The sequence below is a fragment of the Petromyzon marinus genome, chromosome 10 (assembly GCF_048934315.1).
Source record: "Petromyzon marinus isolate PM22_M1 ecotype Great Lakes invasive population chromosome 10, UKy_Petmar_22M1.pri1.0, whole genome shotgun sequence".
NCBI classification, from domain to species: domain Eukaryota; kingdom Metazoa; phylum Chordata; class Hyperoartia; order Petromyzontiformes; family Petromyzontidae; genus Petromyzon; species Petromyzon marinus.
The window spans coordinates 17,899,564-17,914,006 of NC_133676.1; the positions used below are offsets into that span (position 1 = coordinate 17,899,564).

Consider the following 14,443-nt stretch of genomic DNA (forward strand, 5'->3'; position numbering starts at 1 on the left):
AATTATATCTCAAAATGGAAGAAACACAAAATAACTGTCAATCTCCCTCGGCCTGGGGCTCCATGCAAGATCTCACCTCGTGGAGTTGCAATGATCATGAGAACGGTGAGGAATCAGCCCAAAACTACACGGGAGGATCTTGTCAATGATCTCGAGGCAGCTGGGACCATAGTCACCAAGAAAACAATTGGTAACACACTACGCCGTGAAGGACTGAAATCCTGCAGCGCCCGCAAGGTCACCCTGCTCAAGAAAGCACATATGCATGCCCGTCTGAAGTTTGCCAAATGAACATCTGAATGATTTAGAGGACAACTGGGTGAAAGTGTTGTGGTCATATTAGACCAAAATTGAGCTCTTTGGCATCAACTCGCCGTATTTGGAGGAGGAATGCTGCCTATGACCCCAAGAACACCATCCCCACGGTCAAACATGGAGGTGGAAACATTATGCTTTGGGGGTGTTTTTCTGCTAAGGGGACAGGACAACTTCACCGCATCAAAGGGACGATGGACGGGGCCATGTACCGTCAAATCTTGGGTGAGAACCTCCTTCCCTCAGCTAGGGCATTGAAAATGGGTCATGGATGGGTATTCCAGCATGACAATGACCCAAAACACACGTTCAAGGCATCAAAGGAGTGGCTCAAGAAGAAGCACATTAAGGTCCTGGAGTGGCCTAGCCAGTCTCCAGACCTTAATCCCATAGAAACTCTGTGGAGGGAGCTGAAGGTTCGAGTTGCCAAATCAGCAGGGGATCAAATACTTTTTTCCCTCACTGTAGCTACTTCCGTGACCAGTTACATGCTAATCCCTCACACTAACATCATGCTAATCTCCCAGTTGCATGCTAATTTCTGACTTTAACACCTTGTTAATCCAACACATTAACACAGCTACTTCAATGCTAAATTATTCTGTTGATATGTAAACTCCTTTGTCAAGGCGCTCTGCTCCTCCCACCCAGCATAAAAGACGCTGCCAAGCTTAGCAGTGTTCATTGGAGCGCTGTCTTTCCGACAGTTCTGTTTCTTCACCTGAGGAAGGCTACTTGTGTTGTGGCCGAAACGTCGTGAGAATTTTATTGTTTTATTTTTATTATTTTATTATTTCCCTTCTACGTGACTTTACCGAAAGAACCAAGAATATGAATCCCTGCAGTCACGAAAGCTTTAAATCAAAATTTCCAGATAATAAGCATGAGAACATTATTAATATTTAAAATTTTACCAAGATTGATATCGATAAAAAATATTGCCAATATGGCCGACACAATAGCCAGATTGATAGCATTTAATGAAAATGTTAAACAACGTGTGTCCTGATTAGTGAATACATGTAATGACTATAATAATTGAACATTTAACCACAATCATTCTTGTTCGTCACGTGCAAAATGTTACGTAAATTTAATTTTCTGCAAAAATATAAATGTCTGCTTTGTTACATTGCAGTCAGTTAAACCATTAAGCTTAGCTATATGTGCGTGGGATATGTGACGGAGGAGCGTGCCTTATGTGAGCCATTGCAAGATGCACTTCTCGAACGTGTAGCGATCAAAGGGAAACTGCAAGTGGCGCACGTATGGCACGACACACTTGGTGAGGTTCCCAGCTTCATCCAAAGTGCGCAGTCCAAACGAGTCCTGGGTATACACCTAGAGATTTCACACACATACACACGCACACGCGCACACGCGCACACACACACGCGCACACACACGCACACACACGCGCGCACGTCCAATCACAACGCAGTGGTGTACGATGGGCATTTTTAACTTGTGAAACTCAGGATATATCAAAATATACACACAGTAGTGTTTTTAATCCCTGCAACATTGTTAAAAGTACTTATGTCAAATGTGTAAGACGCCAGGAAGGGCGATAGTAGCATCGTTATGGATGTGGGTGCTTCACAAGTCCAACAGGTGTCCAAACTTGTCCAGGAATGGTCAACATTGATATGTGTGGACATTTTATTTTTCATTGGGCATTGTTGCCCTGTACACCGAAGCCAGATCATTGTAAACTCACTTTGGCAAGAGGGAAAACTCCTTCCTGGCTGTGGTAAGTTCCACTGGTCCCTTCTGGGAAATGGCAAAGCTTTTTATATGCTTCTCATAAATTACATTTTAACTTAAAAACAACACTATTCACTTTAGCAGTTAGTTAAAGTATTTTAATAATTACTGGATTCAGTGCAATGTTTACATTGTGCATACAACTGTGGCGGGATTTTATGCTACTGTAATTAATATGCACTGTTGCTTCGTTGCATAGAGTGGAAATGAAATGCTGCGGATTTCAATGCAACTGACGATACCTGCTGCTCTGTCATGCCCAAGATCCCCAGATGTTCGTCATACGACTCAAAGAAACTGTGAATATATTGAAGAGAAAGGTTGCCTCATTCAACAAGGTGGTGAAAACTTGCCAAAACGATCACCTTCACACACGGCGCTAACCACATTAAAAAACACACGCAATTATTCAGTTTCATTTGTAAAAAAAATATCTCATCTATGATGGTAGTTACTGGAGAAAATTCGTACTCGAATTATAAATATATTGTGGGTTTATTCTCCAACACACCGGTGTGCTGTACTCGTAATGAATTTGTTTACTTGATAAACCTCACTAATTGGCTGTGTCGGGTGGTGGCGAATTTAACGACACAATTACATGTACGTGATCTAACCCAAAAAAAACTCTATCATTAATAATATTGGTCGCGAAGCCGGTGTGTGTGTTTTGCCTCACTCAGATCGCATCGTTGGTCACTCATGTGTAAAATATATCTCGTCAGGCCTAGGACTCCTCTCTTCATTCTCATCAAATGCAACACACAATTTAAATGAGAGCACAAACATGCATTGAATAATGTTGTCATTGCAAGTGATATGGAATTATCCAAGAGACAGTGAAACTGTTAGGTCGCTTCTGCGCGTGAGTACACTACACGTGAAATAACCCCCACTTTTATCAGCGCTCAATCGCACGTTCGGTCGGGCTTTAGTCTTGTACCGAACCCTCCCAGTTGTGCAGTTTGCGTCGGGCTGTGCCCAGTCCTGGCACCACTCCCACAACCTCCACCACCACCGCGACCACCACCACCGCGACCACGACCACCACCACCGCAACCACCACCACCGCGACCACCACCACCACCACCACCACGACCACCACGACCACCACAACCACGACCATCACCACCACGACCATCACCACCAACCCCACAACCACCACGACCATCACCACCAACCACACAACCTCCATCACCACCACGACCACCACCACCACCACGACTATCACCACCACGACCACAACCTCCACCACCACGACCACCACCACCAACCCCAGAACCTCCACCACTACCACGACCACCACCACCAACCCCACAACCTCCACCACGACCACCACCACCAACCCCACAACCTCCGCCACCACCACGACCACCACCACCACGACCACCACCCCCACAACCTCCACGACCACCACCACCACGACCACCACGACCACCACCACGACCATCACCACCACCACCACGACCACCACGACCATCACCACCACCAGGACCACCACCACCACGACCACCACCCCCACAACCTCCACGACCACCACCACCACGACCACCACGACCACCACCACGACCATCACCACCACCACCACGACCACCACGACCATCACCACCACCACGACCACCACCACCACGACCACCAACCCCACAACCTCCACCACCACCACCAACCCCACAAACTCCACCACGACCACCACCACCACCACCACCACGACCACCACCACGACCACCACGACCATCACCACCACGACCACCACCACCACCAACCCCACAACCACCACCAACCGCACAACCTCCACCACCACCACGACCACCACCACCACGACCACCACCACCACGACCACCAACCCCACAACCACCACCAACCCCACAACCTCCACCACCACCACGACCACCACCACCACGACCATCACCACCACGACCATCACCACCACGACCACCACCACCACGACCACCAACCCCACAACCACCACCAACCCCACAACCTCCACCACCATCACGACCACCACGACCATCACCACCACGACCACCACCACGACCATCACCACCACGACCACCACCACCACCACCACCACGACCACCACGACCACCACCACCACGACCACCAACCCCACAACCACCACCAACCCCACAACCTCCACCACCACCACGACCACCACGACCACCACCACCACGACCACCAACCCCACAACCTCCACCACCACCTCGACCACCATCACCACCAACCCCACAACCACCACCAACCCAACAACCTCCACCACCACAACGACCACCACCAACCCCACAACCTCCACCACCCCCACGACCACCACCACCAACCCCACAACCTCCACCACCCCCACGACCACCACCACCAACCCCACAACCTCCACCACCACCAACCCCACAACCTCCACCACCACCACGACCACCACCACCAGCCCCACAACCTCCACCACCCCCACGACCACCACCACCAACCCCACAACCTCCACCACCACGACCATCACCACCACGACCACCACCAACCCCACAACCACCACCAACCCCATAACTTCCACCACCACCACGACCACCACCAACCCCACAACCTCCACCACCCCCACGACCATCACCACCAACCCCACAACTTCCACCACGACCACCACCACCAACCCCACAACCTCCACCACCACCACCACCACCAACCCAACAACCTCCACCACCACCAACCCCACAACCTCCACCACCATCACGACCATCACCACCAACCCCACAACCTCCACCACCACCACGACCACCACCACCAACCCCACAACCTCCACCACCACCCCCACCAACCCCACAACCTCCACCACCACGACCACCAACCCCACCAGGGCCCTCACCTGGACTGCCACGGCATCACCACATCCTCGCCAGGTCCCCCGACCATCACCAGGTTCTTGATGCGCAAGAAATTTTTCTTCCACGCTGCAGGATTCACACGTGTCAAACGTGAACATTAATCTTTTGTTGATGCAAACACTTGGAGTCGTGTTTGTGCGACATCTGAAACGAATTTCTCAAACCGATTGAGACCTTCCCTCCCAATGCCGTGTTGGCCATCCGCGATGCCGTGCCAGCCTATCATCAGGGCTGCACCACCCTGTATGACTGCGCTGCCTTTTACCACATCCGCAGATGACACAGAGGGCAGGAAGGTTTCAGTACCAGGCCTGGTATCATTCCACCTAGATCTATGTACCACTATATTCTTGGTTCTTTCAGTAAAGTCACGTAGATAGAAAATATATATTTTTTTAACTAATAAAAGCAGTCACGAAAGTTTTAAGTCACTATAGACTACTATGATGAACCAAGAATGTCTGTGTGTCCCACGCGTGACGTCACTCCACGTCGACCTGCCCCCATTAATAATCATGAGCGGCTGACGTCCTCCACATGGACCCGCCCCTCATTAATAATCATGAGCGAGTGACGTCATTCCGCATGGAGAACCCATCCCTCATTAATAATCATGAGCAGGTGACGTACCTCCACATCGAACAGTTCCCCTCATTAACAATCATTATAAGGTGACATCCTCCTAATGGACCCCCCCCCCCATTAATAATGATTAGCGGCTGACGTCACTCCACATGGTGGGGGGGGGGGGGGCGAGGCGACCCCTCCCCCCTGCTCGGCGTCAACTGACAACCCTCACTACAGAACCCTCACGTCACGTGATCTCCGTCACGCTGTTGTTGAGACATCGAAGTAAAAAGGACGTCGTGATGAACAAGGGATTATAACCTTAACATGAAATAGGTCTGTGTCACCGCGCCCTTACAAATTGCACACGAATGGATGCAATGAAGATCACGTCGCGGTCTGCTTTTCGCTTGCAAGTTTCATATTCACTGCAATACACCCGTCGTTGGACGGGCAAAAGGCGAGTTATCTATATTTTTGCAGATAAAGCAAGGTCAATGTGTGGAATGCAAGAAAAAAAACAGATTACCTTGACCACAGTGATGATAAGAAATTTGAATGCGAAAGTTGAATATATGTGTGGTACATTCGCCTGGGTTATCAATATATTGTAAAAATATATGTATATAAAATGTGGTCTCTGCACTGCATGTTCATGTAAGGTTATATCATCGTCCAGGAGCCTATGGGGGTTGTGAACCAATGTTTAGGCAGTTGTACCAGGCACCTGGCAGCATCTGTTTAACAGCACGCGCTCTGCTGGTGAGACTCTGTAGTGTAAACAGTCCAGGGGTGGTCAGTCTGCTTCAACAAGAACAGCAGGGAAAGACGGATTCTGAGGTTTGTCAAGATTTATGGGAGTCAAATATTGTATCATCATAATTTGCTAAAACAGCTGCATGTCTGTTTATTTTACCTCTATTCCCACCAAACAATCATCGCAGTATATCTTGCAGTTTGTGTAACGTCTAAGTATACACACGTGCATTAATCATTCTTGTGTAAAACATACATATTTTGATGAATTTTCTTGTAACATTATTTATTTTAAAATTAACAGCTTAAAAAAATACGATTTCAGATTTTTTATTTTGTAACCATATAAATATGTTAGGAATCCTAATATATGATTGTAAAATCTGAGTTGGAGCTCATCTCGAACTCGGAAGTTAGGAAACGCAGAGAGTTTTGGTAGAACTCCCGTCAGCAAGTGAGGAGGAAGGATCGTGGCAGATGGCACTCGTGATTTATACGCACACATCTGTATCCCTTTCATAACCAGTCTCAATTCCTCTACACATCTGTGCTTCTGCTATGCAGCCAGTGGCAAACACAACTTGTGGTTGCATAACAGGAGAAGTTTATGGTGCCATGTTTAACGAATTTTGCCATTTCTCTGATACAATCTTAATACAAACTTGTTCCATAAGCAGTAAAGTACATATTGCATTAATTAGATTTTGGAATAAATGTGATATCCAAGATTATTACATTACTGCTGTTTACACTTGTACGATGCTAAAGATTGAATGAAACACATTGTACGGATATTTGGCTTAATTAGGATGTATGATGTTGCAGAATAGTGTTTCCGAGAATGGTGACATACCGTCAGCATGAGGGCTGTGCGTCTGGTTGTTGATAACTGCCAGGAACTTGCTGTTTGTCTCATATTTCTCTTGATGAAGAGGATCTGGACACAATGATACAATTGCAACTCACACCTACAAGTCGCTTTCAATGATCAGAAGCGTAATCTGTCAAGTGCTCAGTCGATATGTCGGTGATGATCCCCTGCCACCCGTCCCAGCACGGGGTCTCGTGAATTCTGACTTAAGATTAAAATATATTTACTTTGTTATGCATTGTTTGTGCCGTCTATCTTGTTGGTGTTGTCTTGTTTGTGTTGTCTTGTTTGTGTTGTCTTGTTTGTGTTGTCTTGTTTGTGTTGTCTTGTTTGTGTTGTCTTGTTTGTGTTGTCTTGTTTACAATGTCTTGTTTGTGTTGTCTTGTTTGTGTTGTCTTGTTTGTGTTGTCTTGTTTGTGTTGTTTTGTTTGTGTTGTCTTGTTTGTGTTGTCTTGTTTGTGTTGTCTTGTTTACAATGTCGTGTTTGTGTTGTCTTGTTTGTGTTGTCTTGTTTGTGCTGTCTTGTTTGTGTTGTCTTGTTTGTGTTGTCTTGTTTGTGTTGTTTTGTTTGTGTTGTTTTGTTTGTGTTGTCTTGTTTACAATGTCTTGTTTGTGTTGTCTTGTTTACAATGTCTTGTTTGTGTTGTCTTGTTTGTGTTGTCTTGTTTGTGTTGTTTTGTTTGTGTTGTCTTGTTTGTGTTGTCTTGTTTACAATGTCGTGTTTGTGTTGTCTTGTTTGTGTTGTCTTGTTTGTGCTGTCTTGTTTGTGTTGTCTTGTTTGTGTTGTCTTGTTTGTGTTGTTTTGTTTGTGTTGTTTTGTTTGTGTTGTCTTGTTTACAATGTCTTGTTTGTGTTGTCTTGTTTACAATGTCTTGTTTGTGTTGTCTTGTTTGTGTTGTCTTGTTTGTGTTGTTTTGTTTGTGTTGTCTTGTTTGTGTTGTCTTGTTTACAATGTCGTGTTTGTGTTGTCTTGTTTGTGTTGTCTTGTTTGTGCTGTCTTGTTTGTGTTGTCTTGTTTGTGTTGTCTTGTTTGTGTTGTTTTGTTTGTGTTGTTTTGTTTGTGTTGTCTTGTTTACAATGTCTTGTTTGTGTTGTCTTGTTTACAATGTCTTGTTTGTGTTGTCTTGTTTGTGTTGTCTTGTTTACAATGTCGTGTTTGTGTTGTCTTGTTTGTGTTGTCTTGTTTACAATGTCGTGTTTGTGTTGTCTTGTTTGTGTTGTCTTGTTTGTGCTGTCTTGTTTGTGTTGTCTTGTTTGTGTTGTCTTGTTTGTGTTGTTTTGTTTGTGTTGTTTTGTTTGTGTTGTCTTGTTTACAATGTCTTGTTTGTGTTGTCTTGTTTACAATGTCTTGTTTGTGTTGTCTTGTTTGTGTTGTCTTGTTTACAATGTCGTGTTTGTGTTGTCTTGTTTGTGTTGTCTTGTTTACAATGTCGTGTTTGTGTTGTCTTGTTTGTGTTGTCTTGTTTGTGCTGTCTTGTTTGTGTTGTCTTGTTTGTGTTGTCTTGTTTGTGTTGTTTTGTTTGTGTTGTTTTGTTTGTGTTGTCTTGTTTGTGTTGTCTTGTTTGTGTTGTCTTGTTTGTGTTGTCTTGTTTACAATGTTTTGTTTGTGTTGTCTTGTTTGTGTTGTCTTGTTTGTGTTGTTTTGTTTGTGTTGTCTTGTTTGTGTTGTCTTGTTTGTGTTGTCTTGTTTGTGTTGTATTGTTTACAATGTCTTGTTTGTGTTGTCTTGTTTGTGTTCTCTTGTTTGTGTTGTTTTGTTTGTGTTGTCTTGTTTGTGTTGTCTTGTTTGTGTTGTCTTGTTTGTGTTGTCTTGTTTGTGTTGTTTTGTTTACAATGTCTTGTTTGTGTTGTCTTGTTTACAATGTCTTGTTTGTGTTGTCTTGTTTGTGTTGTCTTGTTTGTGTTGTTTTGTTTGTGTTGTCTTGTTTGTGTTGTCTTGTTTACAATGTCGTGTTTGTGTTGTCTTGTTTGTGTTGTCTTGTTTGTGCTGTCTTGTTTGTGTTGTCTTGTTTGTGTTGTCTTGTTTGTGTTGTTTTGTTTGTGTTGTTTTGTTTGTGTTGTCTTGTTTGTGTTGTCTTGTTTGTGTTGTCTTGTTTGTGTTGTCTTGTTTACAATGTTTTGTTTGTGTTGTCTTGTTTGTGTTGTCTTGTTTGTGTTGTTTTGTTTGTGTTGTATTGTTTGTGTTGTCTTGTTTGTGTTGTCTTGTTTACAATGTCTTGTTTGTGTTGTCTTGTTTGTGTTCTCTTGTTTGTGTTGTTTTGTTTGTGTTGTCTTGTTTGTGTTGTCTTGTTTGTGTTGTCTTGTTTGTGTTGTTTTCTTTACAATGTCTTGTTTGTGTTGTCTTGTTTGTGTTGTCTTGTTTGTGTTGTCTTGTTTACAATGTCGTGTTTGTGTTGTCTTGTTTGTGTTGTCTTGTTTGTGTTGTCTTGTTTGTGTTGTCTTGTTTGTGTTGTCTTGTTTGTGTTGTCTTGTTTACAATGTCTTGTTTGTGTTGTCTTGTTTGTGTTGTCTTGTTTGTGTTGTCTTGTTTGTGTTGTTTTGTTTACAATGTCTTGTTTGTGTTGTCTTGTTTGTGTTGTCTTGTTTGTGTTGTCTTGTTTGTGTTGTCTTGTTTGTGTTGTCTCACTGATGTCCGTCTTGTCTCTGCTACCCACTTTCGTCTTGCAGGAATAAAATAAAAACTAGTCACGTGATGCTCAGTCTGATGCACGTTAATGTGAGCATGACAATCGATGATAATTGATGAATCGTTAAACACCTGCCAGTAGGTGACTCACAAGGCGTCAGCAACTACAACAAGCGCCACGCGTGTCGCCACCGCACGGCACGTGGCCCGGCTCACCGTTCCAGTAGTTGCATATCGAAAGGCGCTGTCCAAGGCCGTTGTAGCAGATGTTGTGGACATGCGTCCTGGCCATCGGCAAGGCCTTCTGGAACAAAGCTGGAACTGCAGAGGAGATTGCGTGATTGGGGGAGAGAGAGACGTCGATGAGGACGGTGGCGGCACTCCGAGCCGTCGCGTTCGCGTCGGTGAACCGCACGCGGTGACCCCGGCGAGGAACCGAGGCCCGCCTCTGACACATTTACCTCCGTACTGTCCCATCTGCGGGGACGCGAGCGAGATGAAGGTGTCCACGTTGTGAAGAGCCAGCAGAGACAGCGCCGCGCGACACAGGAGGCCTCCTGGTCGGGCGAGGGTGGAAAACCATCGGCGTCACGTCCACAGGAGTGGCTCTCTCCCTCCCTCTCTCTCTCACTAAACCCAGCAACCTTCGCTGAAGGCCAGCCACGGCCCATCGTCTCGTGCGTAAGAATAACCTGGCTGGATATCTCGAGGTGATGTCTTTGCAAAAGAGTCGCGAACTAAATACAGAGACGGGGCGAGAGACGTCGTCTTCACTCCATCACATGCAGCGTGTGGAGGGGCATTGCATCCTCTCACATCACAACGTCGTGTAACTTTAAACGTCATCCTGTCTCATCATCTGCAGATGGCGTGGTGAGTACCTTGTGAGTAGCAGGTGAGGGTGTGGTGAGCACCTTGTGAGTAGCAGGTGAGGGTGTGGTGAGCACCTTGTGAGTAGCAGGTGAGGGTGTGGTGAGCACCTTGTGAGTAGCAGGTGAGGGTGTGGTGAGCACATTGTGAGTAGCAGGTGAGGGTGTGGTGAGCACCTTGTGAGTAGCAGGTGAGGGTGTGGTGAGGACCTTGTGAGTAGCAGGTGAGGGTGTGGTGAGCATCTTGTGAGTAGCAGGTGAGGGTGTGGTAAGCACCTTGTGAGTAGCAGGTGAGGGTGTGGTGAGCATCTTGTGAGTAGCAGGTGAGGGTGTGGTGAGCACCTTGTGAGTAGCAGGTGAGGGTGTGGTGAGCACCTTGTGAGTAGCAGGTGAGGGTGTGGTGAGCACCTTGTGAGTAGCAGGTGAGGGTGTGGTGAGCACCTTGTGAGTAGCAGGTGAGGGTGTGGTGAGCACCTTGTGAGTAGCAGGTGAGGGTGTGGCGAACACCTTGTGAGTAGCAGGTGAGGGTGTGGTGAGCACCTTGTGAGTAGCAGGTGAGGGTGTGGTGAGCACCTTGTGAGTAGCAGGTGAGGGTGTGGTGAGCACCTTGTGAGTAGCAGGTGAGGGTGTGGCGAACACCTTGTGAGTAGCAGGTGAGGGTGTGGTGAGCACCTTGTGAGTAGCAGATGAAGGTGTGGTGAGCACCTTGTGAGTAGCAGGTGAGGGTGTGGCGAGCACCTTGTGAGTAGCAGGTGAGGGTGTGGCGAGCACCTTGTGAGTAGCAGGTGAGGGTGTGGTGAGCACCTTATGAGTAGCAGGTGAGGGTGTGGTGAGCACCTTGTGAGTGGCAGGTGAGGGTGTGGTGGGCACCTTGAGAGTAGCAGATGAGGGTGTGGCGAGCACCTTGTGAGTAGTAGGTGAGGGTGTGGCGAGCACCTTGTGAGTAGCAGGTGAGGGTGTGGTGAGCACCTTGTGAGTAGCAGGTGAGGGTGTGGTGAGCACCTTGTGAGTAGCAGGTGAGGGTGTGGCGAGCACCTTGTGAGTAGCAGGTGAGGGTGTGGTGAGCACCTTGTGAGTAGCAGGTGAGGGTGTGGTGAGGACCTTGTGAGTAGCAGGTGAGGGTGTGGCGAGCACCTTGTGAGTAGCAGGTGAGGGCGTGGCGAGCACCTTGTGAGTAGCAGGTGAGGGTGTGGCGAGCACCTTGTGAGTAGCAGGTGAGGGTGTGGTGAGCACCTTGTGAGTAGCAGGTGAGGGTGTGGCGAGCACCTTGTGAGTGGCAGGTGAGGGTGTGGCGAGCACCTTGTGAGTAGCAGAGGAGATGCACACCCTGGGGAGCGCGGCTCATGATGGGCTGCATTTTGTGGATGAGGCCCCGCGCCTGATCCCACATGGGGGCCAGGCTCCTGAGGCCGTCGTAGAGGCTGATGGTCGACACCTCCGTGCCCGGGTGCGCCTGGCCCCACACGAACCGTCGGACAAGGCACGCGGGAGCTCGCTCCAGTCAACTCGTCACTGATGCGCGTTGATAACAGCTGAAGGCAACCCGCCGCTTCACAGCTTCCACGTCGGTGTGTGTGTGTAGCTGTCTTTTTTTCTCGCATCGTACGCAGCCAATCGTGCTCATCGGATAGTGCGGGGGAAGGACAACAAACAAACAATAATACGGTTCTAAATAAATTAGATTTAATTCTAGATTTTAAAATGCATAGCTCTAGTGACATACTAATATCGGAAGCAAGAGCGTTCCAGACGGCCACGGAAGCGCATCTGAATGCGCGCGATGCAGTGACCGTCTTTATTAGATTGCCAGCAGCCAAAATCAGCTGCTGCGAGGATGACCACAGTCTGCGTGATGGTGGTTCATGCTCCTTGACGAGATCAGCGAGGTATTGTGGTTCATTCGTGACAAGCACTTCGTGTGTAATGAGTGCGACCTTATCATGTGTTCGTTCAGCAACCGGCAAAAGTGGACCGCCACATCCTAACGTTCACAACGAAAAAACACTGTACACACTCAAATTTTGATTGAAAGCTTTCGTGACTGCAAGGATTCAAATTCTTCGTTCTTTCGATAAAGTCATGTAGATTGGAAACAATAAAATAATACAAATATAAAACAATAAAATTCTCACGACGTTTCGACTGCAATACAAGCAATCATCATCATCAGGTTTGAAAACCACAGCAAGAAAATTTGAAAAAAGTGGCGGTTATTTTTAACGTTAGCACCACGGAGAGCGATTTGACAGTTTGTTCAGATGGACGAGTCCATCTATGTTCGGAAAAGAGGAGGGAGGAGACGAAAATAATGGATGCGGTCTGAAAGCCACCGTAAGCGTGAACAATCAATTAAGACCCGAAATGGTTTGTCAAATCCTTCCAATGATTGCTAAGCCAGAATCCATCTTCTAGGTTGAAATTGTCTCTGTGTTTGTATATGTGGGTATAAACACTCTACACACTCGTCAATATAAACACTCTACACACTCGTCAATATAAACACTCTATACACTAATCAATATAAACACTCTACACACTCGTCAATATAAACACTCTACACACTCGTCAATATAAACACTCTAAACACTCGTCAGTATAAACACTCTACACACTCGTCAATATAAACACTCTATACACTCGTCAATATAAACATCCTACACACTCGTCAAAATAACCACTCTACACACTCGTCAATATAAACACTCTATACACTAATCAATATAAACACTCTATACACTCGTCAATATAAACACTTTACACACTCGTCAATATAAACACTCTATACACTAATCAATATAAACACTCGATACACTAATCAATATAAACACTCTATACACTAATCAATATAAACACTCTATACACTAATCAATATAAACACTCTATACACTAATCAATAAAAACACTCGACACACTCGTCAGTAAGACTGCATTCATGAAAATGTTGTGATTCGGGATCCACGTTGAGTTTCTTGAACGCGTAGCTCATCACGCCTGACGACACTAAACACAGTGCATACTAGATATAATCATCATACATATAAATTACGTATAAATAAAACATCGTAACAAACTATGCAGATATATTCTCTGAGAGTGTCATCTCTACTGCAGAGCACACGAGCCGCTGAGCTCGCACCCAAGGTGATGTAGCAGTGAGATCGACTCCCTGTCCAGAGACGCGCTCACCTGCTCGACTCTTCGTGCCATCACGTGGAAGTTGCACGGCTTCCCGAACAAGCCGTGAACAATGACGATCGGCTTGTATGCAGCAGTAGCGGCGACAAAGGCACTTAGGCCAAACAGTGTCACACTCACGATGAACTTACTGTCGGAGAACATGGAAATGGACTTCATGGTGTCACAACAGTGTAACATTTAATTTCATGGACCAAAACAAACGGAACAGCTCCGCGAAGCTGACCGTGCGTTGAGGACTTGGAGTTGGCTGGTGGAATTTATACCCTGTCAGAGAGGAACTCGTTTGCTGTGGTATGTGAGAAGGGCGGGGTGGGGAGATGCTTGCTCGGATGTTGTTGCAGCGTCTATAATGAGGGTGGATTTGAGATTGGAATTTTCCAGTCTAAAATGTTTCACCACAATTTTAGGCCACATAACGCGGTGGCGAATCTCTCGACAATCGCGCACATTTTGTTGTCATGATCGCGTTCACAGGTTATTCGAGTAATCAAAATAAACATGCCAAGAACCAGACAAAGTTCGACAGAGGTGGCCGGGCGGCTAAGAGGTCAGAAGGTTGTGGAGCCGGCGCCCTGGCTGATATCCCGGTGTCGAGTCTGGTGAGTTTCAGCTG

General features: G+C 46.5%; 1 protein-coding gene across 1 annotated transcript; it reads right to left on the minus strand.

The window, feature by feature from the left end:
- Positions 1-1,277: 1,277 nt before the first annotated feature.
- On the minus strand, positions 1,278-14,102 carry LOC116940799 (lysosomal thioesterase PPT2-like). The gene is made up of 8 exons (XM_076066219.1): positions 13,819-14,102; positions 11,932-12,085; positions 10,225-10,320; positions 9,980-10,084; positions 7,120-7,203; positions 4,925-5,009; positions 2,325-2,379; positions 1,278-1,656 (listed from the first exon to the last, which is right to left on the minus strand). The coding sequence occupies exons 1-8, from the start codon at positions 14,005-14,007 to the stop codon at positions 1,513-1,515; spliced, it is 912 nt and encodes a 303-aa protein (XP_075922334.1). The 5' UTR covers positions 14,008-14,102; the 3' UTR covers positions 1,278-1,512.
- Positions 14,103-14,443: the final 341 nt, after the last annotated feature.

Coding starts and splice junctions, on each gene's coding strand:
- LOC116940799 (XM_076066219.1), bottom strand. CDS start 14,007: ATGTTACACTGTTGTGACACCATGAAGTCCATTTCCATGTTCTCCGAC. Junction 10,321..11,931: donor TCTCCTCTGCTACTCACAAG/GTGCTCGCCACA, acceptor TCGCCCGACCAG/GAGGCCTCCTGTGTCGCGCG. Junction 10,085..10,224: donor GCAGATGGGACAGTACGGAG/GTAAATGTGTCA, acceptor TCTCCTCTGCAG/TTCCAGCTTTGTTCCAGAAG.